General features: G+C 44.5%; 1 protein-coding gene across 2 annotated transcripts in view; it reads right to left on the reverse strand.

Moving 5' to 3' along the window:
* PGM1 (phosphoglucomutase 1) overlaps window positions 1-26,404 on the reverse strand; it is a 92,595-nt gene that overhangs the window by 17,933 nt on the left and 48,258 nt on the right. The window contains exons 1-7 of one of the 2 annotated variants that reach the window (XM_068239326.1): window positions 23,896-24,505; window positions 18,617-18,779; window positions 12,853-12,999; window positions 9,500-9,625; window positions 6,546-6,736; window positions 4,225-4,379; window positions 1,487-1,602 (exon numbers count right to left, since the gene is read on the reverse strand). In XM_068239326.1, the coding sequence (XP_068095427.1) occupies window positions 1,487-1,602; window positions 4,225-4,379; window positions 6,546-6,736; window positions 9,500-9,625; window positions 12,853-12,999; window positions 18,617-18,779; window positions 23,896-24,153 (1,156 nt within the window). In that variant the 5' untranslated portion in view covers window positions 24,154-24,505. Of the gene's footprint in view, window positions 1-1,486; window positions 1,603-4,224; window positions 4,380-6,545; window positions 6,737-9,499; window positions 9,626-12,852; window positions 13,000-18,616; window positions 18,780-23,895; window positions 24,506-26,404 lie in introns of those variants that run through there. The other variant, XM_068239327.1, reaches the window with a different exon arrangement.

The raw sequence follows: 26,404 nt of genomic DNA on the forward strand, positions 1-26,404 counted from the left end.
TTTACCGCCTCTGAAAGACTAATCTAAATCTACCACCAGGCTTTCATGAAATCCTGCAAAAGCTTGTCCCAAAAGCTCCCATTTACTTGAGCGGGACGACGGTAGATCCCAAAAAATGTTGTGTCTAAAACATTCATGGTAAACGCCGGGAAAGCGTCTGTGTGAACCAGCCCTAATATATTTAGGGATCTACTGCCGTCCCATGCGAGCAAATGGGGGCGTTCAATAGGAGCTTTTGCAGGCTTTCATGAAAGCCTGTCAGTAGATTCCAGCGTCTCGTCTCAAAAGCAACATTCAGCTTTTAGAAGGCATTTGCAGCTGCTGGTGTTGTGTTTGAAAGTCAGCAAAAGCCAATGAAAGCCACTGAAAGCCCAGCCCTTTCCCTATACTCCCTGCAAAAGCCACCAAAAGCCCAGGAAATGCAACGCTTTCCTGAAAGCCATTAAAAGCCTTCAAAATCTTAGCTGTTAAACGCTGGCATTCTTTAAAATAAAAAACCCACAGCGTGGGTTGAACAAGAAGCTGAGCAGCTCAGCAGAAGCCTGTGTGAACCAGCCCTAAGGCAGCAAATGATAACCGATTGTTTGATTTTCGACCCCAAATCGGCCAATTCAGTTGATCGCATCAGATGGGAGATTTTACTTGATTGGCGGCTGATCAGGAACACTTGACTTGTGGTGTTCAAATTTATGATGACCAACGCATGAGACACTCTCGTCTGTCCGCCGGGCTCTCCTTCCTTGTCTCTTCTCTCCTGGGCGCCTGTGTCACAGCAGAAATGCTAAAGGTCAAACACTACGGGGCTCTAGTGGTCATGTAAGGTACATGCCATACTGCCTGTAGTGTTTGGCCTCTAGTTTGATCAAATGACACAGGTCTCCAGGAGAAAAGAGACAGGTGGTGGATAAAAGTCTTGAAGCAGACTGGTTAGAGCTAACTAACGGTATGTGATAATCATGAACAACGAACACACCTGCCTGTCACTAGACTCTGCCAATCATCACCTGCCTGTCACTTGAAGCTGCCAATCATCACCTGCTTGTCACTAGGAACTGCCAATCATCACCTGCCTGTCACTAGAATCTGCCAATCACCTGCCTGTCATTAGGAACTGCCAATCATCACCTGCCTGTCACTAGGAACTGCCAATCATCACCTGCCTGTCACTAGGAACTGCCAATCATCACCTGCCTTTCACTACAGTCTAACAATCATCACCTACCTGCTACTAGAATCAGCTTGTAGTGACAGGTAAGTAATGATTGGCAGATTGTAGTGACAGCCAGGTGATTGTCAGATTCTAGTGACATCCAAATAGTGATCAATAGATTGTGGACTCTTCAGCAAAGATAATTCAATAATTTATACTAACTGTATAATTGTAGAATCTGGAGTTGATCTGGCATATTTATATTTTCATTACACTTTTCCTACAAACAAAAGAAAATCATTTTCTGTGCCCAGGTTAAGCACTGTTCATACTGACCAGTTCCGAAGCTCTCCTCGCCACACAACGATAGCTTATTTGCGTCCATCAAGTTCCCGAAGAATTTCCACCCGGTTGGGGTCTCGTATAAAGCAATCTTTGTAGCTTTTGCCACTCTTAGCAGAAAAAAAAAAAGAGAAAAGAAAAAAAATGCCATAAAACACAGGATTATGGAGTTCACAGCTTCACTCGACATTTTAAGAGCACCTTGTCTCTATAAAGGAGTAGTTTTTTATTTTTCCAAGGGATTTTTCCTTCATATAGGCTCCATAAAAGAGCTGGACTCACACCGCTACACAGCAGGCAATTAACAGGTCCACTTTTTAAAATTTTATAGAGTTGCAGATCCCAGCATTGGTCTGCTAAGGACTCTGGCTTTTGCTGTCCGTTGCCATGGCGACCGGGAGTCTGGGGTGCGACATAAGAGCGAAGTTTATTTAATATACTTTTTAATCTAGATTTTAATATTTTATGGAACGAGCCATCTGACATCATGTGTTTTTAGTGGCTTGGAAACATTGTTTAATTTCGATGTGGGGGAGCAGCTCTCATTAGAAGTGCTTTTACTGAGTCTCTGGGGACGGTTACAGCACATGAAGAGAACCAGCAACGATCTTGTATAAAGAACCACTGACTCTGCTGAACTCGCTTCAAGCTATACCATCATTTACCATGGTAATGTTCCTCTTCTATTATGGGCGCTAATCTTGTTTAGGGAATCTAGCAGGAAACCTCCTAAGGAAATTCCGGTAAAGTGACTGGGTTGATGGCACCCTCTCAAACTGCTAGGTTTCCGATAGGTTGAATTAAACTACGCCCACACTATTCAACCAATAACAACACTTCATGATGTAGAAGGTGCTGTGATTGGAGAACTGTTCCCATTGAGGTTTCCTCCTGGGTCCCCTAAACTAGACTAGCGCCATATTAACAAAGTCTCTCATAAGCCTGAGAAGGGTCGTTAAATTATGCACATCAATCAGCAAAACCTCAGCCTGGGGTGCCAAAAGCTTTGAAGGTGGATGCCGATTCTTCATACATTTTATGAACTGGAGGGGGGGGGGGGGTGTAATAAGCCTTAAGCATTAGGTGGGGTGTTTCGCTTTAGGTACTACATGAGGGTTCAGTGGAGAATGGTAGTGCCTAGTAAAATATCAGTAATGTAAATTACAGATAGTTTACTACTAGTGGCATCACCCGCTGCCCAACTCAAGCAGTGTCACCACAATACATACTCCTCTATAGCACTCAGCTGTGAACTGTTGCTCATGGGAGTTCTGATCCCTTCAAATTGACAGTAAGTGTGTCTGCACACCCTAAATCAGAATTTATTCCAAAAGAACAGAGAACTTTGTGGCATAATTAAAAGTTTCGGACCTACAGTAGATTCCTTTTTCAAGACAAATGAAAATATGGGATGACCGCTATACCACCATTTTCAGGCTAGGTGATGTGGGCACTTTGCGGCAGCCAGCTGTGATGGACACGTCGCCTAGATTTTAAGCGTGACTGCTTGGATGGGATAACTGCTGTTTGCTATACTATTGGCCTTCAAAAAGGAATCCTCTGTATTTCAGAAACATTAGAAATATGCCATAAAGCTGGAATATGTTTGGGGGACTGTTTCTATGTAGTCCTGGCCAGTTACTTGAATTTATTCAAGTAAATCTGAAGGGGTGCAAAAAAAAAAAAAAAAAAGCTAGATACTTGCCTATGGAGAGGGAAGGCTCTGGATTCCACAGATCCTTCCCGGTACTTGTTCAGTGCAATTGCTCCAGTGCTGAGCTCCGGTGAAGTTTCTTTTCCAACTTGGACAAATCAGTCTTCGGCCCTCCTTGGGCTGTCTTCCGGAAGTAGTCACATCCGAGTACATCCAAAGACGAGTGGATCCGTACTGTTCATGCATGAGTCTGGGCTTGCACATGCACAGTAAGGTTCTGTCCATCTTTGGAAGTACTTGGGGATGTGAGTACTTCTGAGAAGTCCCAAAGACATGGCACTTCTCCGGGGACAACGTTAGAACATAAAGGACTGTGAGAAGAATGGGAAGGCTCTATGGGATTCAGAACCATCCCTGATCATAGGCAAGTATTATTTTTTTTTTTAAACACTGTTTTAGAGTGTACCTGAGATGGAATAAACTAAAGAAAAGATACTTACCTGGGGGCTTCCTCCAGTCCCACAAACTCTGTTGCTTTCCTCTCCAGTGACTCCGTTCCTCTGTAATGTCCCCCAGTAATAGGGCTTCAGTTGTGCCAGTCGGGCCGCTCTGCATATCTACGGCCAGGCCGCGCGCCCTCATTGCTAGCTGGGCCATGCCTGCGCAGAGTGGTCCAGCTGAAGCCTTATTACTGGGGGCCAATAGAGAGAAAGGGAGCCACCGGGGAGGACAGAGAGGGAGGCAACAGAGTTCATGGGGCTGGAGGAAGCCCCAGGTGAGTATCGATTCTTTACTTTACTACATCTCAGGTTTCTTTTAAGCCCCCCAAACCAAATAAAGCCACAATACTGTTCACTTTAGTATTTTCCCATTCAGCAAAACTGCCTGATGTCTAGTGCTCCAAATATCCTCCCAGCCAGACTCTTCTTTGCATTCCACATTGGGTCATTTATAGACTAATCTGTTGTGAATTTTTTTTAATGTGGATTACTTGTGTTGTTTATGACATCTGGTGTAAATTTCATGTCAATAACCCCATTAGAAATCTATTTACAGAGAAACAAATTGTTCCATTTACCGATCTAGGGCCCCACTGGTGGGCATGCTCCTTGCCAGCCCCCGGACGCCCGTCTGCTGGAAGTAGGGGATGCTGAATATATTGGCTGCGATGACCGCCACCGAGTCGGATGGATTAACAAAGAAACCGTTCTTCCCGAGGATCATGTTCCTGTCCTGACAAAACAGCATTCGGGAGATGTAAGCACCAGACGACAACATAAGTAAATGTATATTTCAGTTTATTTGTTATTATAAATTATCTTTTTACTTAACCTTTTCAGGACCAAGCTGACTGAAATCTAGGCCCTGTTTGGGAGCGGTTATTCCTGCCAGGGTGTAGATTTCAATTTCCGTGGTCCATCCTCCCACCAACTCACCCTGCTCTCTGACACAGAGCTCTGTGAGCCGGTCAGGGGCAAATTTCATTGGCTCACAGTGATCACAGGGTCAGGAACCAATGAAATTGGCTCCTGGCCGGCTTTCAGAGCTCTGCTGTCATAGCGACGGCAGGGGAAGTGAGCTGCAGCAACGGGTCCATGTATTGTGACGTCAGTGAGCCTTGTTTTTTTGTACCAGCAGTCTCTGGTCCTTAAAGGACTTCCAAGGTGACGATTTTCATCTATTTTTACTCCCCTGGGGCTTCTTCCAGCCCCTAGAAGCCATTTCAGTCCCTCGCCACAGCTCAGGTCCTCCTCGGTGTACAGATGGCTGCCCGTAAAGATCACTGACCTGCCAGCGGGTTAGCGCTTCTGCGCCTGCACGTCATCGGGCACGTACTGCCCAGTAACATGGATGGGTAGGCTTGATCTCTACGGGCGGCCAGCGGGACACTGAGAAGGACCAGAGCTGCTGTGAGGGACTGAAATGGCTTCTAGAGGCTGGAAGAAGCCCCGGGTGAGTAAAAATAGATGAAAATGGTCACCTTAGAAGTCCTTTAAAGGGCCATAGACTGCTGGTACTAAAGTGGTTAAAGGACTGCTATTGTAAAATGTAAAGTACATGTGTACATATATAAGGGTATTTTTCGGAAATGCAAGCACAAATTCTCGTATGTGTCCTTTTTATATGCGATTTCGCAAATGCACTTAAAAATCTGACAACCAGGGGTGCCAAAAGCTGGATGGCACCACCCGGTGAGAACATAACTAAAGCCTTGTACACACGCTAGAGGGTTCTTTGTCGAGGTGTACAGTCGGGGCTATCCCTGAAATTTTTTTCATTAAATTTTTTTTGAGTTTTCACTTTGCAGGGAGCACTGAATGGGTTAAGCCTCAGAGTCTACTGTATGGGGTGAGAGCCTTGTCAGTGCTCCTGCAGTCTATTCACAGCAGCTGCTAAAAACTAACTAGACACTGATCTGGGTAAATTGAACACAGAAACAGCAGTGGATTTCTTCAGCAACTATATATGGAATAAAGACTTTTTTAATTTTTGGACAAGTCCACCACCTCATGGGGAATTCCCTTTAATACCCTGGTAGTCTAGTGGTGCATTCCCTGGCAACCTAGTGGTATCCCCTCCCCTTTAAGGATCCTCCCACCTTAATATCCCAGTAGTCTCATGGTACCCCTGTTTGCTTGGCAGTCCATTGTTTGCCCCTGCTACCTGGTTCGCTGCTCCCTGGTCTAGTGGTTGCCGGCGTTCAACTCATCAGATGCTGCAGAGTAATAGTCACATGCTTCTGCTAGAACTGGTGACAGATGGGACGAGATTATACTGTAACATGAGCACCCGTGGTTAAATATATAACGCTACATATTGTTTAACATTCTGATTTGCAGCCAGCTCTGATTTCCTAAAAGTGACAGAATTTTCATTTTTTTCCATTTTGATTTCATTCATTGAAGATTGGACAAAAATACACTGTTTGGTGTACAGAACAGCCTCAAATCCCCAACTTCTTGCATGGAATGTGCTGTACAGAGCAGAAAGTAAATTCATGGCATCCATTGGGTTAGCAGGGATCGGACTCATCCACAAAAGATAGACAGATGCCTTTTGCAAACCTTTCCTAACATCATTGTAACGGACTGGCTTGTTTATAGATCTGATTTGTGGTGGGTTTTTAGTGCTAGCCTACTTTAGGGGACCCAGCAGGAAACCACATAGGGAAATTCAGCTAACGTGATTGGGTGGACAGCACCCTCTCGTACTGCTAGGTTTCAGCTAGGCTATAGTAAAATACGCCTACACTAGTCAGCCAATCACAACACTTCATGCTGTAGAGGGTGCTGTGATTGGAGAACTGGTGAGGTTTCCGTCTGGGTCTCTCGAAACTGAATTTTTACACACACACACAGACACACACACACACACACGCTTCTTAGTAAACAAACCTACCCCATCACCATCGAATGCCGCTCCAAAGTCGTGCTCTCCTGTCTTCATCGTGTCTACAAGCTCTGATGCATAGGTTAAATTTGGGTCTGGGTGGTGACCCCCAAAGTCTTCCAGAGGGATGCAGTTGACGGCCGAGTTGGCCGGGGCCCCCAACTCTTCACACAGGATCTTCTTTACATACGGCCCGACAACTGATAGAGGGAAACACAAATGTTAAAAGGACAGCTAAAGTGAGAGGGATATGGAGGCTGCCATATTTATTTTCTTTTGAGCAATACAAGTTGCCAGGCAGTCCTGCTGATCCTCTTCCTCCAATACTGGCAAGATTAGCCCCATGCTTGTTTCTGGTGCTTTGGACCCGCGAAACGCGTTGCACACTGTATTTTTTGGAGTACCAATTACATTTATTTGTACCATACAAAATTGGCTGTGTTAATTGTTGGGTTGGCAAGTCCACCCTGGCCAACCACGTTTTTTATTTGGTTTTAAAATGTGTGGCTTTTTTATTCTGCTGGTGCCTCTGTACTCCTCCCATACATTAACCTCCCTGCCGTTATAAAAAATTGCTGCGCACGGCAGGGAGGGTGTTTTTTGGCATTATTTTTTTTTTTTTAGCATGTAGCTAGCCTAGCGCTAGCTACATGCTTCCCCCCTCCCTGCGGCGTCCCCCCGAATGCGCCGATCGCCGCCGCGCATATACCCATCCGGAAATCCCGTTCTGAACGGGATTTCCAGGAGGGCTTCCCCCGTCGCCATGGCGACGGGCGCGATGACGTCATCGACGTCGTAGGGAGTCCCGAACCACCCCTCGACACTGCCTGGCACTGATTGGCCAGGCAGCGCACAGGTCTCGGGGGGGGCACCCTCTGATGCGGCGGGTTGCGGCGAATCGGCGGCGATCGTAAGTTACACGCAGCTAGCAAAGTGCTAGCTGTGTGTAACAAAAAAAAATTATGCAAATCGGCCCAGCAGGGCCTGAGAAATCCTCCGCGGCAGGTTACCCCGAGCTGAGCTCGGGATAACCGGCAGGGAGGTTAATATCCACCTGGTGGATGGGTGTGAACACCCTTTCTTTTCTACAGAAAGAGACTTTTTATCCTGAGTGGGGAGAGGTTGATTTTCCCCATAGGCGAAAAGAGTGGTTGCCTATGTCCGGCAACCCAGACTTGTGAGTATAACCTTTATCTGCATCCTACACCAATTGTACTATCAATAATACAGTATTGGGGGCTCCCGATTAGATCTCCTTCTCTCTACATAAGTGTAGCCATAGTCAGATGTTGGTATACAACAACGATATTTTACTATCGGAATCCAGCAGTAGAATATTGCTAATGTCAGCTTTATTTTACTAGTGGAAATCCTGTGCCCTTTATTACAGGTATGCATTGATCAATTTCCAGTCCCTTCCACTCGCCCTTTGCAATACAAGCAGAATTAATGACCATAATACTGATGATGTACTGGAGTACTGTAAGAGGAGTTATAGACTTAACCTCCCTGGCGTTATGATTATTTACAGATTTAGGGTCTAGAAGCCATGCAATTTTTAGATTGTAGATCCTAAAAACAAGAAGAAGAAAAACAAAAAACATACCACAGAGATCTGCAGCAGCTCCTGCATAAACCTCACTCAGGCTCGGGATTACCACTCTGAGCTGCGGATTTGTGTTGTGAGCCTGACTCTGGATTACCGCTAATGAGGTTAAAGAGGATTTGTAATGCAAAATTTGTGTATACTTAACAGTCAGCTTCAATGAAGGACAGCAAACCTGGGGAAGAAATTTGGCGCCAGAAAGTTTCATTTCACTTAAAGCGGAACTAAACTGAGAACTTCACTTCCTCTCTGCTACAAAAGATTAGCCATAACCTTTATGGAAAAAAAAATGGAAAAGAACCCTTCATTACAAGTTATAGGAATCCTAAAAACAAAACAAACAAAAAAAAAAAACACCCAAAAACACTTTACTTGGTTTCACTTTTGCAGGGAGGACTGACAAGGGTAAGCCTCAGTATTTACTTTTTGAGGAGCGCTGCCTTGGCAGAACTCCTGTAGTCTATTCACAGCTGCTGATGAGAACTAATTAAACATGTTGATCTGCCTAAACATACAGAACACAGAAAAGCTAATTTCTCCACCAGCTAAATGTGGAATAAGACTTTTCACTGTGTGCTGTGCAAGAGTTCAGATCCGCTTTAAATAAATAAAAATCAGACTTAGGCCCGGTTCACACTTGCGGTTCTCTGCCAAACGGACCGGATGACCTGACCGGATCCGGACCGGAACCGTACGGTTCTGATCCGGATCCGATCAGTTTGCATCAGGTGTACATCAGGATGCGATCCGGATCCGTTTGGCAAAAGAGTAGAAATAAAATAAAAATGTTGGGGTCTGGGAGGTCAGCAGAAGGTGGACCTGTGGAATCAGGCCCTCCGCTGTTTAGAACTCACCTCCACCTCCGACATACTGGCAACATCTCCAGCACGTTTAAAGTCACTGCTGCTCCACTCCAAAATGCTTGCCCATGTGTCCCCATCCAAAATCGCCGCTACAATACGCATAGGAAGTGGGGTAGAACGTCCGGTTTTTATAGCCAGTGTGTTGTGCGCTCTCCGCTTCTCATTGGTTTGTATTGGCCGGATGCAACAGTCCGTCTCCGCTCCGGATACGTCAGCCGGAGGAGCCGGACCAAAAAATAGCGCATGTTGGGTCTTACGCCGGAGTCCGGATCCGGTCCGGCTCCGGTCCGGACGAAACGGACGCATGTGAACGGACGCATAGACTTTCATTGCTATGCCGTGTGTCCGTTCCGCATGCGGTCCGGCTCGGCGATTCCGGACGGCGACCGCCAATGTGAACCGGGCCTAAGTGGGGTGTCTTAGTGGGGTGTCTTGTGTTCAGTTTAAATGAGTGCTGTGTGTAGAGTGTATCTGGAACCTTAGACAAAAATTACCTCCATGCATAGCATCAATCCGGATATGCAGTCTGTTGGGCCCTGAAAGCAGCTCTTTTAAGGCACTGAAGTCGAAGATGTTCCGCAGCATGTTTCCATAGGCCTCCACAGAGTCCACGATCTCCACTGTAATCAGCACACAGTCAAGTCTTTAGAGCAAATTAATATAAAATGGCAACAGAATTACAATTCCACTCCCAGAAATATACAAGTCAGTCAGGGAGCTTACAATGCATTCTGAGTTCTCATTCTGTATTACAGTAAAACAAAGTATAATTTGTACAGGTTAGCTTATCCATGTTTCATGATCATACATCCTATACAGTTTTGTAGAAGCTGCTTGTCCTAAACCCCAAGTTCCTACTTTTTCATTGAGAATGCTTATTTCACTATTTGAGAAAGACAAGTGTGCCCTCTAGTGGCTCCGGGTCAGTAAAAGGAATGAAAATGAAATCACAACAAAGCAAACAAACAGCAAAGGATTGTAAATGAGAGGATGTTAGTGGCAGACACATTCATTGCACATTTGAAGTTAGAGAGGACAGCAGCATCACAAGGACGATTCCTGGTAGATTTCAGCATGAAATGGATCAGGAATCGGCCTGTGGTGTATGGGCAGCCGACAGATCTCTCTATATAATCAGATTTGATAAGAGAGAGTTTAGTCTCTTGGTCAAATCTGCCCATCATAGTTAGATGTATGGCTGCCTTAAAAGGATACCTTGGGTCCTTAATTGAATCGGAAATTGACGTCCTGTGTATGTGGGGAGGTGCACATAGGCTTACTGCACCTCCCGTGGCCTGGCGTCTTTCTCAGTTCATCTGTAACCGGCCTCATTCCAAAACCCTGATCGGCGCAGGATGTCAGATGTAGCCAGGTGCCATAGCAGACATACTGCGCAAGTGTACTGTAAGTAGTATGTCCAGGTCAGGTGACCGTGCACGCCGGTCTTACCACGTGTGTGCATACGCTCGCAAACATACCACGCCAACCAGGGCTTTGAAGCAGGGCCGTTAACAGATGGACTAAGCCTATGCGCACCTACACACGCGCACAGGGCATACATTTCCAATTCAATTAAGGACTAAGCTATACTTTAAGTTGCTTTAGGCATAATTCACACGGACAGTATTGAGAGCCTTTCATTGCAGCCATTTAACCTCACTTGAAACACGGTCAGTGTAAAGTGAATCAAAAGCAATAGCATAGGCATCCCATTACATAAAAAAAAATAAACAAAAATGCATAACAGCAAATTTGCATAAAATTACCCACCTGCATTATATACTGCATATCTGTACCTTTTGTAATCACTATATTTGACTACCTTGAGACTGCTCCATGCCGAATGGTGTGCGCAGCGAAGCAGCCCCAGGACCACTCCACGCCGATTGGCGTGAATGGCTGTGGGCGGAGATAGCAGGGGATGCGCGCGCATTCCTGCTAGAATGACGGAGCTCCGCCCCGCCATCAGTCTCCCAGCTGCGATCGCCGGTAGGAGACTGTTAAGACAGCGAAACCGCCATCTCTTTACACAGTAAAGAAAAGTAAAGAAATGTATTAGTAAAATAAAGTAATAAACATATATAAAAAAAATAAACATTGGGGGAGCGATCAGACCCCACTAACAGAAAGCTCTGTTGGTGGGGAGAAAGGGAGGAGGGGGGGATCACTTGTGTGCTGAGTTGTGCGGCCCTGCAACAAGGCCTTAAAGCTGCAGTGGCCATTTTAGTAAAAAATGGCCTGGTCACTGCGGTCCTTAAGTGGTTAAAATATGAGGTTAACTGGCTCCTACTTTGGTTCTCTAGCTCCTTATTGCCAGTAGAGTGGAAGTTCTTTCCCCAGCATTGAGCATATCACCTGACTCCACCCACCACCTCATGCTAAAAGATATTAACTCTTCATGACCAGTATTGCAGCTAAAGTTCCTACCTACTCGGTGTGAGATAAAGCATTTGAACTTTTTAAACTTTCCAACTGCCTACTCTGTGGGTTTATACAGTGCTGGATTTGTACTTTTTGCCGCCCAAGGCCCACTATCACAAGCTGCCCTGGACCAACAAGACCCCCCCCCCCAACACGGTAGGGATTAGATTGTAGGTTAGTTAGTGACATGATGGCAGGGATTATATCGTAAGATCCTTGGTGAGTGTCCATTCGCTTTATTATTCTGAAATTAAACCCTTTTTAAATTATAAGGTTAGGAAAGGGGTTTTTAAGGTTAGGCGTCAAGAAAGGATGATAGGGTTAGGTGTCAAGAAAGGGGGGGGGGGGGGGTGGTCTAAGATCAGGCATTCAGAGGGGGCAGGGATCTGTGTGAGAGTAGGGTTAGGTTTAGTTGTAGCGAAATATCAGTAACATTTACAAATGTTCTACTATAGTCACCACTGTAAATATTTTTTTTATTTGGTGCCTAATTCAATAAAACGGTATTTATTGTTTAGACTTAAAATCGGCTTCACCCAGCGCCCATATTTCCACGCCCCTGTATTTCATGCACGCGTTAAAACAGCCACAGCATTCTGCCTTCCTGATCGCCATTGTAAGCCAACTCAGAGCAAGCTGCTGAAATCCTTCCAATGCCTACAAAGGACTTAAAGAGAATCTGTATTGTTAAAATCGCTCAAAAGTAAACATACCAGTGCGTTAGGGGACATCTCCTATTACCCTCTGTCACAATTTCGCCGCTCCTCGCCGCATTAAAAGTGGTTAAAAACAGTTTTAAAAAGTTTGTTTGTAAACAAACAAAATGGCCACCAAAACAGGAAGTAGGTTGATGTACAGTATGTCCACACATAGAAAATACATCCATACATAAGCAGGCTGTATACAGCATTCCTTTTGAATCTCAAGAGATCATTTGTGTGTTTCTTTCCCCCATGCACTGAAGTTTCAGGCTGCTCTTTTCTTCTTGCAAACAGCTTTGCCCTTGTTTGTAATTCCTCAGTATGTGAAAGCCCAGCCAGCTCAGAGGACGATTTATCCAGCTGATTAGAGCAGCTTCTCTCTTCTCTCTTATCTAAATAACACACAGGCAGTGTGCATAGAGGGGCCAGAAAGGGTGAGTTCATAGCAGAACCACAACACTGAAGAACTTGGCAGCCTTCCAGACACAGGCGACAAGTCTGACAGGGGAAAGATACATTGATTTATTACAGAGACTGTCATAGTAGAAAGTGCTGCAGTTAGCCAGAACACATTAGAATAGCTTTTGGAACATGTAGGATGATAAAAAACAGGATGCAATTTTTGTTACGGAGTCTCTTTAAGGGAAGATTGGTTTTGTCACCACCCAGTGGAATTAAACTTTAAGATAAATATTAGCTCATCACAGAAACCATTTTGAAGTTACCTGTAAATGGTTTGAATTTGTTCTCCAGATCAAACTGCTGCTTGCCGATGGTCGATAAGTCCACCTTAAGGTCCGGACAGATGGCATACTCCTCTATAGTTTTACTGAGCTGGAAGATCTTGTCTGTGATGCCCTCGGGGGCTGGACCTGCAGGAAGAGGGAACAGCTTTATGGGCTGTCTTTTCAAACATATATTCTGCCCTGCTTTCAAGTACCTTCAGAACTTTCTGACATACAAAGCATTTCTGACATCAGACTGTGGAATGGATAAGGCAAACCTTATGAAAAAAAACAAAAAAAAAACACCAGACACCGGGAGCCTGGATGGTGTAATTGTAATAAGTCCACAGTTAGTGAAGAACAGTTTAAATTGGAGGTTGTTGTACTCACAAAGGTGGGTTGCAACTGCAAGTCTGGACAACCATCCAACAAATGCTTTTGGAGAATAACTGTCTCCAATTGGTATGGGATTACCGTGTATGTCGGCCACTCTCTGAGAGAAACGGGACCAAGAATCCAAAAGCTAGGGGAGGTCAGCTTTCTGGAGGAGGGGTGTATAAGACAACAAGGGATAAGATGCGCCCAAAAGGATAAATTATTTAAAAATGCTAAAATGGAAAAAATACAGGTGGCTTACCGCAATGACGACACCACTGTGGTAAAGGACAAAAAGTTTAATAGCACAAGGCAACGAGTTTCGTGAGCCCCAACATCTCACTTCATCAGGCCGAGAATCTGTGATGGGTGTGGCTAGATCAAACATTGAGCACCTCGATTGATAGCCCAAACATTGTGCTATTAAACTTTTCGACCTGTAATATAGTGGTGTCGTCATTGAGGTACGCCACTTCAAATTTGGTTTGATAAATAAAATGTTTGTTTGACCAATTTTTTTTTATAGATACTGCGAGGAAGGTCTAGAACCCGTCAGGTTTTTATTTCAGAGTGTCCATGTTGGGAGGTTTGACCTCACTTCCTGTCCCTTTTGCGATTGTATATCATGGTAGGAAGTAAGGAGGGTATGGGGATCCTATACCTACTAGCTGTTACCAGGAAGGAAGCTTGGCGTAAAGCTCCAATGGCATCCCTTATTTAAGATGACAGCTGTCAAAATAATTTCTTTTCAGTAACATCCTTATCAGTTTCTGGGATATGAAGGGAGGGCAATCTCCCAGTGATGATACAGAATGCAATAAGCACCTATAATAGGAGATTATATATATATATAAAAAAAATATCTATATATCTATCTATCTATCTATCTATCTATCTATCTATCTCTATCTATCTATCTCTATCTATCTCTATCTATCTCTATCTATGTATGTATGTATGTATGATGTACATTTGTCCCAGAGTAAAGTGAGCTATAACATTTTCTCCTATGTTGCTGTCATTTACATTAAGCAGTTAAAATCCGACAGATGTTCTATCTCCTTATGGGGGATTCTCAGTATTTCCTTTATTCTTTACAAAAGAACACTCGCTGGAAAGGATGCATAAAAATGGCAGTTGGGCTGCGCAACTGCCATTCATTAAAGTGAATCTGTAGCCATAACCAAACAAAGAAAAGATAGGCTCTGGGTCCTACAGAGCCTTCCCGTTCCTCTCCTCGTCCTCTCATTCCCCCGCAGGCTCGTCTGTTCAAATCTCCTGCCGTGGGAGGTTTCGGCAGTGTGAGTGCTCCCGCAGACGGGCGGCTCCGCACTGGGCACATGTGAGAGAGGGTGCTTGCATGTGCGCAGTATAGAGGGACCTGTCTTCGGGAGCCCAAATACTCCCGAAGTCTTCCAAAACCCACCCGCAGCGGAACCGAGCAGTCTACGACCCATGGGTCAGAGACTGCTAATGGGGGAGCTGGCACAGAAACAACGAGATGAGAGGAGCAGGAAGGCTCTATAGGACCCAAAGCCTTCCTTCTCCTAAGGTAAGAATCTGTTTTTGTTTTGTTTGGTTTTGGCTTCAGGCTCCCTTTAAGTGTTTTTGAAAAACAAAGAAAGCCCTGAGAATCTTCCGATGAGGAGATGGACTAATTCAAAATCTGTCAGATCTATCAGACTTTTGCTGATTACTGTAAGCGACAACAACAAAGGAGAAAATACATTTTATACATATTCATACACTTTTTACATTTTAAAAATTGTCACAACAGTGGTCCTTAAACGATTACTAACAAGAACAGATTTGTTAGTGTGAAATTTACGATTATAGGATTTCCCATTGGGTTGAAATTTCTTTCTTCCCATTTGTGACAACCATGGCTTTAAGGGCCTCAGCACACTTTTGCATTGCTCTGCAGTGTGTTTTTATAAAAACGCATAGCTCAGTGTTGTGGTGCTAACTCTATATACAGATATGCAGAATGGGACAGATCTGTGTTGCGCTCAGAATGCATACAGCACAGTGTTGTCGGAACGCAACAATGCCTAACACATAAGCAGAGCTACCAACTGTCCCTCTTTTGGAGGGACAGTCCCTCTTTGGGAATCCAGCCTCTGTCCCTCATGTAAATGTATATATTTCAATGTTAATATGAAGGAACATGAACCAGGATAGAAAGGACCAGTGTGGTTTGAATTCTAAAACATTTTTCTTATTAAATCTTTATGGTATGAGTGATTAGGGGTGTGGCGGGGGCATGGCTAGAGGTGTGGCAAGGGTGTGGCTTAAGTGACCCCCTTTCTTATCTCAAAAAGTATGCATCAGTGAGCACATCACACATTACCGTGTATGCATCGTCGGACGTCCCTGCGGATCACACACTGAAATCAGCTCAGCAATGCAGTGGTCTGCCAAACTGAGTCACAGAAATAAAGTGATAGCGAGGAATTAAAATCAAATAAAGTTGGAGTTCCCCCTTTTTCTTGTTGCAGTATCTCTCACTGTTGGAGAATTTCCTCCACTGAAATGGGGGCACAGGCATCGGTAACAATCTTCTACATTCCATCCAAATTAAAATAAGAGTTGTGGTTGGCGTTAAAGTGGCCATACACTAGTAGATTGCCACCTGACGTGCCCAAAAGGTAGATCCCTCTCTCTGATCACAATATAATCAGAGACGGATCTATTTCTCCCACACACCTCAAATAGATTAAGAGATTTCAGCTTAAAGGACAACTGAAGTGAGAGGAATCAGGGAGGCTGCCATTTATATTTCCTTTTAATGGGAAGGTCCGAGGTGATTAAAAAGCAAAAATCTACTTACCTGTGGCTTCCTCCAGCCCCTGGCAGCCGTCCTGTGCCCTCGCCGCTGCTCCACTCCCCGCCAGTGGGCCGGGGTCCCCTCCAGTACAAAATGCCTTCTGCGTTTCAGTGTGCGGCTCGCGGAGTCACACTGTTGTCATCCGGATTGTACTGCGTAGTAGATGCTGATCTGGCGAGGTCGGCATCTGCATCGGAGAGGAGCCACCGGAGCTTTGGTGAGAGCACAGGACGGCTGCCAGCGGCTGGAGGAAGCCCCAGGTAGCTAGATTTGAGTACATATTTCGGCGCCACTCAGTTCAGCGCGGGGAGAGCCGAATGACGGCTCTCCCTACTGCCGCTAAACTCACAGGCGGCGTTAAATACTATTCCCCCCTTTCGAGTTGGAGGGAGATGTAATTCGGGCTCTGGCAGCCGCAAGAGCCCCGAATTACTGCTACGCGGGGCGCGCATCATAACATTGCTGCTATGACAGAGCCGCGAACCGAGATGAACCGATTCGGTACATTTTTGCTTTTTAATCATCTCGGACCTTCCCTTTAAACAATACCAGTTACCTGGCAGTCCTGCTAATCTATTTGGCTGCAGTAGTATCTGAATAACACCAGAAATAAGCTGATCGCACAATAATGTCAGAAACACCAGATCCGCTGCATGCTTGTTCAGGGTCTATGGTTTAAAGCAGGGGTCCTCAAACATTTTGGGTTGAGGGCCGGGTCAACCTACTTCAGACTGCTGGGGGGCCGGAATATACATAAAATGTAGATGTCTTTGCGGGCCAGACAGTGAAGCATACCCAGGTGACAACCTGCAGTCCAATTGGACAGCAGTGCCACCTGATGTGGAATTTGATTGGAAATCAGCGAATTACTGCTTTCTGGCTTCCATGTGGATGGGTGGTGCCAGCACTGCTATTCCATATATTAAAGATGTAGCTGACCGCATCTATAAGTAATACATTTTGTGTGTGGGGGGCCGGTAAAAAAGCCTCAGGGGGCCACATTCAGCCCGCAGGCCTCAGTTTGAGGACCACTGGTTTAAAGTATCAGAGGCAGAGAATCAGGGGGACAGCCAGGTAACGGGTATTGCTTAAAGAGGAACTCCAGTGAAATTAAAAAAAGTGCTTCCTTTTTACAATAATTATGTATAAATGATTTAGTCAGTGTTTGCCCATTGTAAAATCTTTTAAATCCCTGATTTATATTCTGACATTTATCACATGGTGACATTTTTACTGCTGGCAGGTGATGTAGCTGCTGTATGCCGTTTTGGCAGTTGGAAACAACTGTAAACAGCTGTTTCCCACAATGCAACAAGGTTCACAGACAGGAAACTGCCAGAAGTACCTCGGTACTCAGAGTTTCTTGTGGTAGGGGTTTCACCACAATATCAGTCATACAGCAACCCCCTGATAAAAACAGGGAACACCAAGAGCCCCAATAGTGTAATTCGTACTGGACAAGGTGGCAATAAGTTTGTATTGCTAAAAACTCACAAGTCAGGGTCACCAGCAGGCAACCACTGTAAAGGCAGGTGGGGAGATTGCCCTGACCCCACTCAGGATTAAGAAGTCGCTCTCTGTAGACAGGAAGAAAGGGTAGCAACCCTCCACCAAGGGTGGACTCAAAATTGTATACAATGAACAGAGGCGCCAAAAGTATAAGATTAGATTAAATGAGCTTAAAAACCAACTTAAATGGCAAAATTGAAGGAGGAAGTGGTGGTCTTACCTCCCTCAAGCAGACACGACAACGACTGCGATTCAGACAGTCAAACACATTTATTAGGAACTCCAAAAAGAAATGCAACGCGTTTCGCAGGTTCAACCCCGCTTCATCAGGCAATATAGGGAGGAGTATCAAACAATCTGCACAAGGATTCAAATTAAGCATCTCTGTGTAACCTCCCTCTTGCTTCAGTTGTCCTTTAAAATCTATGGAACCGTTGCAGAGCCAGCTGATAGGCCCACCAGGTCTGCCCTCTTAATAGTGCTCCTCCTAGGGGCCCCTGCAGAATACTTGCAGTGGAGTGTACTCACCTGTCTGGCTGGCGCACTCCCTCCGGTGTTCTTCCAACTCCACCCCTGAACACCGCCGCCTGCTATCTACGTACTCGCATAACATGCCGCAGGGTCATGAAGAACCAGTGATCAGGTTAAAAAATAAAAAAAGACAGAAGGACAGAGACTGGAGGGAGAGCGTTAGGCGAGCGCACTCTGCTGCTGAGTACTCTTCAGGGAGCCCCACTTCTAGATATGAGGCTCTAAGCAATTGACTACCGATGCGCCCCCTTTCAAGCAAAATATTCCTTCTTGGGCAATCGATAATTTTGATCGGTTAAGACTGTAGATTGATCGAAATTACAATTGGGTGACTAGGTTAGGGCACAGATATCGAGCAGAATCGATCACAGTGATGGAATCTGCCAGGCAAAAATCAATTAGTGTAGCTTTAGTCTTTAACAACCGTTATAACTCAAGTAGGTGATTAAAAAGGTACATTAGTCAATGTCTGAATTGCAAAATTTAAGATAATCATTTGACAATGAGCTGGTTTCTCCTCACCTCCATTGGAAGTATTGAATTTAATCCCAAAGTCTCCGTTGGGACCACCGGGGTTGTGGCTGGCTGTCAGGATGATGCCACCGATGGCGTTGATCTTCCGGATGATGCAAGACACAGCCGGGGTGGAGAGGATGCCATTCTGCCCGATGACCAGCCGACCAATCTGAAGACACAACAGGTACAATATAACATCCATAGTAACTGCTGCCTGCCTTCTGAGCTTACTGGTCAGTGTGGAATCCTCCTTGTGGAAACAAGGAAAGGATGGTAAATGCATAGAGCACCTTTCTAGGTTACAAGTAGGCCCGACGTATTCAGCGGTGTCCCACAAGGCCACAAAAAGGATACCTGTAGCCACCTAAATAAAAAAAAATTCCATACTCGCCTAAAAAGAAAGAAGGCTTTGGATCCTATAGAGCCTTCCCAGTCTTCTCTTGGTCTCCTCATTCCTCCACTGCCCCTCGTTCAAATTTCCTGCCGGCTGCATCTTGTCTCCTCAGAAAGTCCGAGTACTTCCGAAGACTATCGGCTCCGTGCTGGGCATGTGCGAGTCCACGCTTGCGCAGTACAGAGCCATTCGTCTTTCTGACGTAAACAGAGACCTGAGTGCTTCCGAAGCCTTCATAGGAGACCCAAAGGCTTCTTTAGCAAGTCGGATCACAGCAATGGTGTTCCCAGCGGGGGAATGAGAGGACGCAGAGAGGACCAGGGAGGCTCTAATGGATCTAGAGCTTTCCCTTTTCTTAGGAGAGTATGTAACTTTTTTTCCCGTGGCTACAGGTATCCTTTATATATACGGTACCCCAGATTTGTAAAGCTGTGGCCATGTCAGACTTTTTCAATGCCCTCAAACTCTGGCCCTCAATCGACTGGCCTCCCCTTTGTCTTGGAGCTGTTTCACTTACGTGCACACACACACACACACACACACACACACACACACACACACACACACACACACACACACACACACACACACACACACACACACACACACACACACACACACCATGGGTGTGCACCCTTTTTTACACTGCAATTTCCACCATCTAACACAAATAACGCATCTTCTCCCCTCGTAACCTGCATCACAGTACATTTAGCCAAGTTTGATGGCCAAGAAAAGGGGTAGTAGGCAAATACTGTACAATTTCTTCAGACAGTGCTCTGCAAGGTTTATAGGCTAGTCTGCAGATGATTGACCTAGACATGACTATTTTATGGCCAGCTTTAATTTTTACAACGCCCAAACAGGCACAACAATGCCAGTGTTTTCTGCTTTTCTATGAGCCATCACATTGCATGTAGCTAAAACCATGCTAGTGTTAGATAAAGACGACACACTAATTTCATTCTTTTTTTTTGTAGAGTGCAATTTGATCCGAATGTTGGAAAACCGGTGATCTGCTGATCAGAAGGACCAGGGCTATGGAGTCGGAGTTGGAGCAATTTTGGGGACCCGGAGTCGGGGTTAAAGTCGGAAGTCGGAGATTTCATAAACTGAGAAGTCGGAGTTGGAAGATTTTTGTACCGACTCCACAGCCCTGAGAAGGACGCTTACTTTATCAAGAAAAATTAGAAAAATCACAGTGCTCCCTTTCCACTGCTTGTGTTGCAGTGTGATTCTGGTTTAGTCCCAACTACAACATTTCTGGTTTCATTCAGTGAAATTTAACAATCAAGCTACAATCAGCGCAAAAAATGCAGAGCAAGTGCTGAGGGAAAACAATTGGGCTCTCACCTCTGCACTTGCGATGAGTAGTGTGAAAAAATATATAATACATATAAAAATACTAAACATTCCTTTGAACTTTTTGAATTCCATACATTGCTATCTAAAAAGAGGCAAAAGAGCAGCTCATTACTGCTAAAAAGATAGATCAAACAAAACAAGCCATGGTCTCCCTTGCTGGTCTGATACGGAGCCCATATATTACTGGAATATGCAGCACAATAATAGGAAAGGGGGGGGGGGGGGGGGGGGTTGCGCATCCCTAAAAACATGCTGCTGCTATTAGGCTGAAAATACATGCCCTGCGTCCAAAACAAATGCTACACTTATTATGCTATGGAGGAACTTTAGCTTCCACTATAGTTTGCATGCAAAGTATAATATACTGGACACTTGCACCACGGCGAGGTAGACCTCCAGGCAAGTGGCCTAAACTAAGTTAAAAACAACATATACTGTATATAACCTTGGGAGCAGCTAAGCAAAAATGTGTAAGGCCTAGTGCACGCCAAAAACCGCTAGCAGATCCGCAACACGCTAGCGGTTTTTGAAGCGGTTTTTCTTATTATGAAGAGTTTTGCTAGCTTTTTTCGGTTTTGTGGAGCATTTTTTGTGTAGCAGATTACAGATATTGTTACAGTAAAGCTGTTACTGAACAGCTACTGTAACAAAAACGCCTGGAAAACCGCTCTGATCTGGCGTTTTATCAAGTGTTTTGCGTTTTTCCTATACTTAAAATTGGAGACAGAAACGCCTCCGAAATCCAAAAAATGCTGCAGCCCGGTAGTATGCGTTTCTGCAAAACGCCTACCGCTCTGGTGTGCACCAGCCCATTGAAATACATTACCAAAACATTTCCACATCCGCAAGCGGTTCTAAAAATGCTACCAAAACCGCTCAGTGTGCACTAGGCCCAACTTACAATTTTAATGGACAGCACGGAAAGGGCCAGCGCATACCACAAAGGTTACATCTGAAATGACCAACAGCTCACATGTACAGCACCTCTAATAAGCTATCTGCACACTTTGCATTCAAATCAGATGCAAAACATATGCATAACTACTATTCCTTACCATGCAAACAGGAATCTCAGGAATACGGGCTGGGAGCAGCTAACCTGGTAGTTACATACTAGCAACATACTTGCTAGTATGTAACTACCGGGTTAGCTGCTCCCAGCCCGTATTCCTGAGCTTCCTGTTTGCATGGCAAGTAATAGTAGTTATGCATATGTTTTGTATCTGATTTTAATGCAATATTAGAGGTGCTGCACATGTGAGCGTTTAGTCATTTCAGATGCAGCCTGTTGTGCTATGCGCTGGCCCTCTCCTCGCTATGCGGCACAATAGACCTTCCTTTTCTATAAAATTTATCGAATAATTTTATCAGAAGAGAATCAGTGCGGTAACATTGCCATCCGATCGATCTTTTGATCAATTTCTGTCCGAAATCAGTGAAATGGATCGATCAGTAATGCGGGTAAAATCTTAGTTGCAAGGGCTTGGCTGGGTGCATGGCAATAACAGCGTTAGATATCACGACGATTGACGAACCCAACAGAGTGTATGGTGACCTTAAAAGGGAATATCTGAGCTCTTGAAAAAAACAAAAACATCTACTTGCCCAGGGTTTCCTCCAGCCCCTTGCAGCAGACATGTCCCAAGCGCAACTCCGATCTCAACCGCCGGCCCGGGGTCCCCACCGGTGCAGAGGCCAACTTTGTGAGGTAGTCCTCTACTGGGCCTGCACGAGCGCCTCTGTCAATCAAGTCCACGTTGTCCGGAATGTACTGCGCAAGCCCAGTAGTTCTGGTAAGTAGATTTTTTTTCCAAGAGCTCGGACATTACCTTTAAGGCAGGGGTGGTTAATTTCTGGGTAAGAGATATCCCGCTGCACTGATAATTTGATAAAAATCCAATCTTTATTGCTCACGCATATCGGGCTTGCTCCGATTTGGGTTAGCCATTTTGCTTTGAATGACCACATGTGTGGTGGTTGCAGCAGCCCCTCTTTCCTCCTATTCCTGGGTATCATACTACCCCACTCTACCCGTCCTCCAATCCAAAGACAAAAAAAACACAAACACAAAAAGAAAGTTGCCTCAAGATTGTGGAAACCACCACATAACACATAATTTTCACAAGTCCATGAAGCAGGTCCTCACCGCCATCTGAAGAACCACAAACTCTGAGACTCTGAGAGGCATCAAAGAATTTCTTCAGAAATCTCTCACGCACTAAAAACTTCCTAACAGCTGAAGAAACATTTCAAGAGCAACATATCTATCAACTTCCCTCTTCACATCATGCTTTGCCCCGATGTCATAGATCAACACACTGCTCTCCTAAAATACTCTGTGCTGCTACAAGATCCCTCTCCTTCCACTATCTCTTCCTTGCCTTCAAGGTTACATAGTTAATCACATTGAAAAGATGTGTCCTATCAGGTCTGTATGCGTAAATATTTTTGCCTAACATTAACACGGACATATTCAACCCATCATCTTCAAGGACATAGCATTTTGGTTGAGACTTTTCCCACATCCTAAAAATGCACACCTGAACTGAGACGGATATAGGAGGTTGACATATTTATTCTTTTTAAAAAGTGCAAATTGCCTGGCTGTCCTGCTGATCCTTTGCCTGTAATACTTCTAGCCATAGACCCTGAACAAGCATGCAGCAGATCAGGTGTCTCGGTCTTAAGTCTGTGTCACACACCTGTAACAAGTATGTGGCTAATCTATTCAGGCACTACTGCAGCCAACGAGATCAGCAGAACTGCCAGGTAACTGGAATTGATTAAAAACAAAATACGGCAGCCTCCATATGTCTCTCACTTCAGGTTCCCTTTAAGAGAGAGATAGCATGCAAGCATTTGCCAAAACTAAGCACACATAGATACAACACTACAGAACAGTGCGCTGTATACATTTCTTCTGTCAGATAGAATAAACTAGGAATAGGAACTTTCCAAAAATATTTTCAGAATCTCATAAACACCAAAAAAAAAAAAAAAAAGACCAAACAGCAAAACAACTACACATCAATAATACAAATAAAAAAAACCTATCAGGAGAGGAATAAAAAAGCAAACACAATTCAGCTTTTCTCTTCATTCCTTATAGTCTCCAACCAATACTTTGATATTGAAAAGAAGAAAAATAAATACACCGAAATTTAGAGCCAATCCACACAACATAATATTTCATTGCAGCTACTAAGGAGGCGATAGGCAACCTCTCAATCAACCCTGACTAGTCAGAAGCAGAAGTCTCACTCATTCGAGGAATCCTAGAAGCCTGTGAGTGGTGTTAGCCTGTTGGATGGGCAATGTTACACGAAATGTCCCCATGTAGCAAGACAGCTCAGAAAAGCTCAATGCCAACGTGTAGAGAACATAAAAATAACATAGGAGCATACTGTAAATACACAATATAAACACAGCACAAGCTAAAAAACACGCTGAGCAATAGGTTTACCTAAAAACACACAAAACAATATTTTAAATTTTAATTCTGATTGGATCAACAAGTTTTACAAACCCCATTTGCAGCAGCCATTTGAGCAATTGTCTCCACGGCAAATGTATTGAAGTATCTTCCATCCCCACCCACCACCATCGTGGACCCTTGTCGGTCTCGCAGGTCGATTGAGAAGAAAATGCTCTGCACAAAGTTCTGGAGGTAGTTCGGTCTGTTCTTGAAATAATAAGTCTTCTTTCTCAGTCCACTTGTCCCCGGCCTCTGGTCATAGTAGGCTGCAGTCGGCACCGTCACCAACGGCAGAGGGCTATCATCCATGGCTTCAAGTCATAAAAATCCACCCAGAGAAACCGATACAAAAAAATGCACAAAAAGAAAATAAATCCCAAGGTAGTAAAATGGAAGAAATTAATTTCAGGAGCAGCAATGTCAAATCCGCCAGTTAAGACATTCAGGCGGAGGAGACCAAAAATAGCTCGGCTTCCCAAGTCGAAGCGGTTTCTGAGTGTAACCGAAGAAGATTTCTTACACATGTGCAGAGCCATCACTGTCACAGGAGAGGTGAATTCAAACATATACACGGCTTTTTTACTTTACACCTCCTCAGGAGCCCTCCGATGTTCTTCTCTGAGGAGATTCCTCGCTTCTGGTGCCCCTGGGCTGCAGGAAGGAAGCCCCGAACACACAGGCACCTCTGCCCTGAACGCCAACCCAGAAGGAAGTCCGAAAACGATGGGTATTTTGGGATTCACCCGGTAGTCCTGGTGGGATGCCAGACTTGATCTAACCAGGGCGAGGCAGAAATTGTTTAAGAGTGACAAATACATAACAGCTTAATCTGCCCCGCGCCGAGGGCTACACAAAGCTCAGGAACGGCAACAATCTACGCACAGGGGAACGGAAACCCCCGTGTGAACTCTTACTGGGGGAAGAAAAAAAAGTTAAGGCTTATCAGCAGTAATAATAAAGGTTTTAGTTTTGAATCGTGTGCACAGGGGTCAGAGGATTTTGTGGGGGCTTTGTTACTGTTCTGAGAGGGATATGGTGGCTGCCATATTTATTTCCCTTTAGGCCTGGAACCCACTATGAATCGCAAAATGCTATTGCAATCAGTAGCGTTTTTATTCAGAGTTTTGTAAGCGATATCATGAGCGTTTTCCGGCGCTTTTGGGAGCGATTTTAAAAAGTGTAAGCTTTTTGCCAGCGATTGTGTAGCGATTTGCAATTTTAATTCTGATTGGTCCTTTCAATGTATCAGAATTTTATTACAGCTTGCAATCACACTCAAATCGCTATATTGTAGCGATTCATGAGCGATTTGCCAGCGCTTCAATACATTACATTAAAGCGCAAACGCTCCCAAAATGCTGCACATCCTGCGATTGCGATTTTGCTAATCGCAATTGCTACTTTGGAATTTGTTACATTTATTTACATTGGCAGAGCAATTAGGGAAAGCGCTAGCGATTTAAAGCGCTCCCTAAATGGGAAAAAAAATTAAAAAAAATTTTTTCGCTCTAGTGGGTTCCAGACCTCGAACAATACCAGTTGCCTGCTATCCGGGTGATTTTTCATGCATTAGTAGTATCTGAATAATACACCTGAAGCATGTGGCAAATGCAGCCATACTTTAGCCAAACATCTGATCTGGATGCTTGTTCCGGGTCTAGGACTTAAAGTATAAGCGGCAGAGACAGCCAGGCAATGTGCATTGTTTAAAATGAAACCTCTTGCTTCATTTGTCTTTTAAGAGTTTCCCACAGTTCCGGGCCTAAATAGAAGTTAGTAAATCTCACCAACAGCTATTTTTGTTTTTTGGGTGGTTAAGCTGGCCATGCACACACAGATTTTTGTCCAATGTGGCAAACAGATCAATCCCTCCCTGATCTTAATCCACCCCCTCCCAACCACCAACACAAATTTTCAACAGATTTCACCATGAAATAATATCTATCGAACTGCACTACAATGTAACGCTATGGGCCATCAGTCTACAGCCAAGTCTGATCGACTAAAATTTACTGTTCAATCTTAATTTCGATAGATTATTGCCACAAATCGAAATTACCATTGACATTGCTAATTAGGTCACAGATAACATTTGATGCATAAATGGCCATCTTTAGAGTTAAAGGGAACCAGAGACGAAGCACCCTCGTGTATTTTACCATATATATCAGTAAGAACATTAGAGAAAACACTTACCATACTCTCTGTTTCATCCTCACTGCTAAAAGTGTCTGTTATCAGCTGTGAAAAGAATCCCGGACTGAGCATTCAGTCTGGCTTTGCAAGGAATAATTATAGCTGAGTCATTATAGCAGAGCCACAAGGGGGCAGGCTTGGGCTTAAGAAGACACCAGAGAAGACAGACTCAGCTATAATCTTTCCGTAGCAAAGCTAGGCTGAGTGCTCAGTCGGGGATTCTTATCCCAGGTGATAACAGTCAGATTAAACAGAGAACAATGAAAGAGCAGATTAGGCGTTTACTGTCATGTTCCCACTGATTTATAAGGTAAAATACAAGAGTGTGCTTCATCTCTGGTTCTCTTTAAGGCTAAGTTTCCAC

Source organism: Hyperolius riggenbachi, chromosome 6 (genome assembly GCF_040937935.1).
Source record: "Hyperolius riggenbachi isolate aHypRig1 chromosome 6, aHypRig1.pri, whole genome shotgun sequence".
NCBI lineage: Eukaryota > Metazoa > Chordata > Amphibia > Anura > Hyperoliidae > Hyperolius > Hyperolius riggenbachi.